General features: G+C 58.1%; 1 protein-coding gene across 1 annotated transcript in view; it reads right to left on the bottom strand.

The window, feature by feature from the left end:
• Positions 1-1,326, bottom strand: part of SDK2 (sidekick cell adhesion molecule 2) — a 248,615-nt gene that overhangs the window by 73,568 nt on the left and 173,721 nt on the right. Inside the window, exon 9 of the mRNA XM_012802853.1 lies at positions 897-1,091. Coding sequence (XP_012658307.1) covers positions 897-1,091 — 195 coding nt within the window. The remainder of the gene's footprint in view (positions 1-896; positions 1,092-1,326) is intronic.

Raw genomic sequence — 1,326 nt, 5'->3', positions numbered from 1 at the left:
GGCGCCTTAGCCGGTTGAGCTATAGGCGCCGAGCCTAAAGCTCTGGCTTCTTAAAAGAAAAACTGTTACTGCCAATAGGGGAACTTCGCCCACTTCCTAAGAGCACCAGAGAGCTCCCTTCAGCCTGGCTGCGTTGTGACCTCCTTGTCCTGTCCCCTTCCCTAAGCCCAGCACTCAAGGCAGGGTCTGTCAGACGTTGCAGGAGCAGGACGAAATACTTGCACTTGGAAGTGAGACATGAGATGGCAGCTCCTCAGTAGCCACCTATGGGGCAGACCCAGCTCCCTCTGCCCCATGGCTGCTTGGCCCGGGAGGACCCTGTCACTCTAGCAGGCCCCTGAACAGCACCTGAGAGCATCGGTGCCCTGCACAGAGCTTTGTGCTTAGAGCCTGGCCACCCACAGCATCATCTGTGATTGATAAAATAACTCCATGAAGCAGCACGGGCAGCTGTTACGGCCACTAACAGACTCCAAGAGGTTCCCTCTCTTGCCAGTGGGGGAGCTAAGTTGAAAGCGCTGGTTCTCTTCTTTGGGAACGTGAGTGTCTCCTCCCGGGGGAAGGGGTTGCTTCAGCCCTGCCCTGAAAGCCCAGAACTGGAATCAGCGTTTCGTAGCTCCCTCCTTTTCTCACAGAGCCAGTGAACCCAGTCTTGTCTCCACGATGCTGGGGAGAAATCCTCGGGCCTGAGACCCTCTCTGGAGTCTGGACTCGGGGCTGCAGAAGCTGTAGGTACAACTGGCAGGTGCCACCCAGGCTGCTGTACAAGGGGCAGCCTTGGGGATCCTGTCTCTGCAGAATGGAGTGTGCTGTTCTCAGAAGCCCCTTGGCTTAGAGGACAGCTGTGTCCTGGGCAAGAGGGGCTCAGGGGCAGGACATGGGAAGGCCCAACTTACTGGTGACGGCCAGGTAGGTGGAGGTTTGCACCTCCCCGGCGGCATTGCGAGCGAAGCACTGGAACATGCCAGTGTCGTCGGGCACCAGGCTGCTGATCTGCAGGCTGCCGTCACCGCGCTGCCGGAAGCGGGGCAGCTTCTCCACCTCCACCACGGCCGCGTCTTTGTACCAGGTGATGGCGGGTGGCGGCACACCTGTGGGCAACATGTGGGCCCACTGTCAGCCTAACTCCTGCCTACCCCCTCTCCACCTGGGAGGGGTGCTCAGGTGCAGGCTGAGGCTGGGAAATTGGAGGGGGATCCCTGGTGTGTCTGGGCCTCTAGGACCCTCTCAGAGGTGCCACAAGGGTCCATTTAGTGTGGAATTCTGGATGGGACAAACTAATTTCTCTCCATATATATTTGTTTTTGAGACAGAGTCTTACTCTGT

This window comes from Otolemur garnettii, unplaced genomic scaffold (genome assembly GCF_000181295.1).
Source record: "Otolemur garnettii isolate 467f Iridium unplaced genomic scaffold, OtoGar3 scaffold00018, whole genome shotgun sequence".
NCBI lineage: Eukaryota > Metazoa > Chordata > Mammalia > Primates > Galagidae > Otolemur > Otolemur garnettii.
Note: the sequence above shows the minus strand (reverse complement) of the source record. Positions and strands in the feature narration are given on the sequence as shown.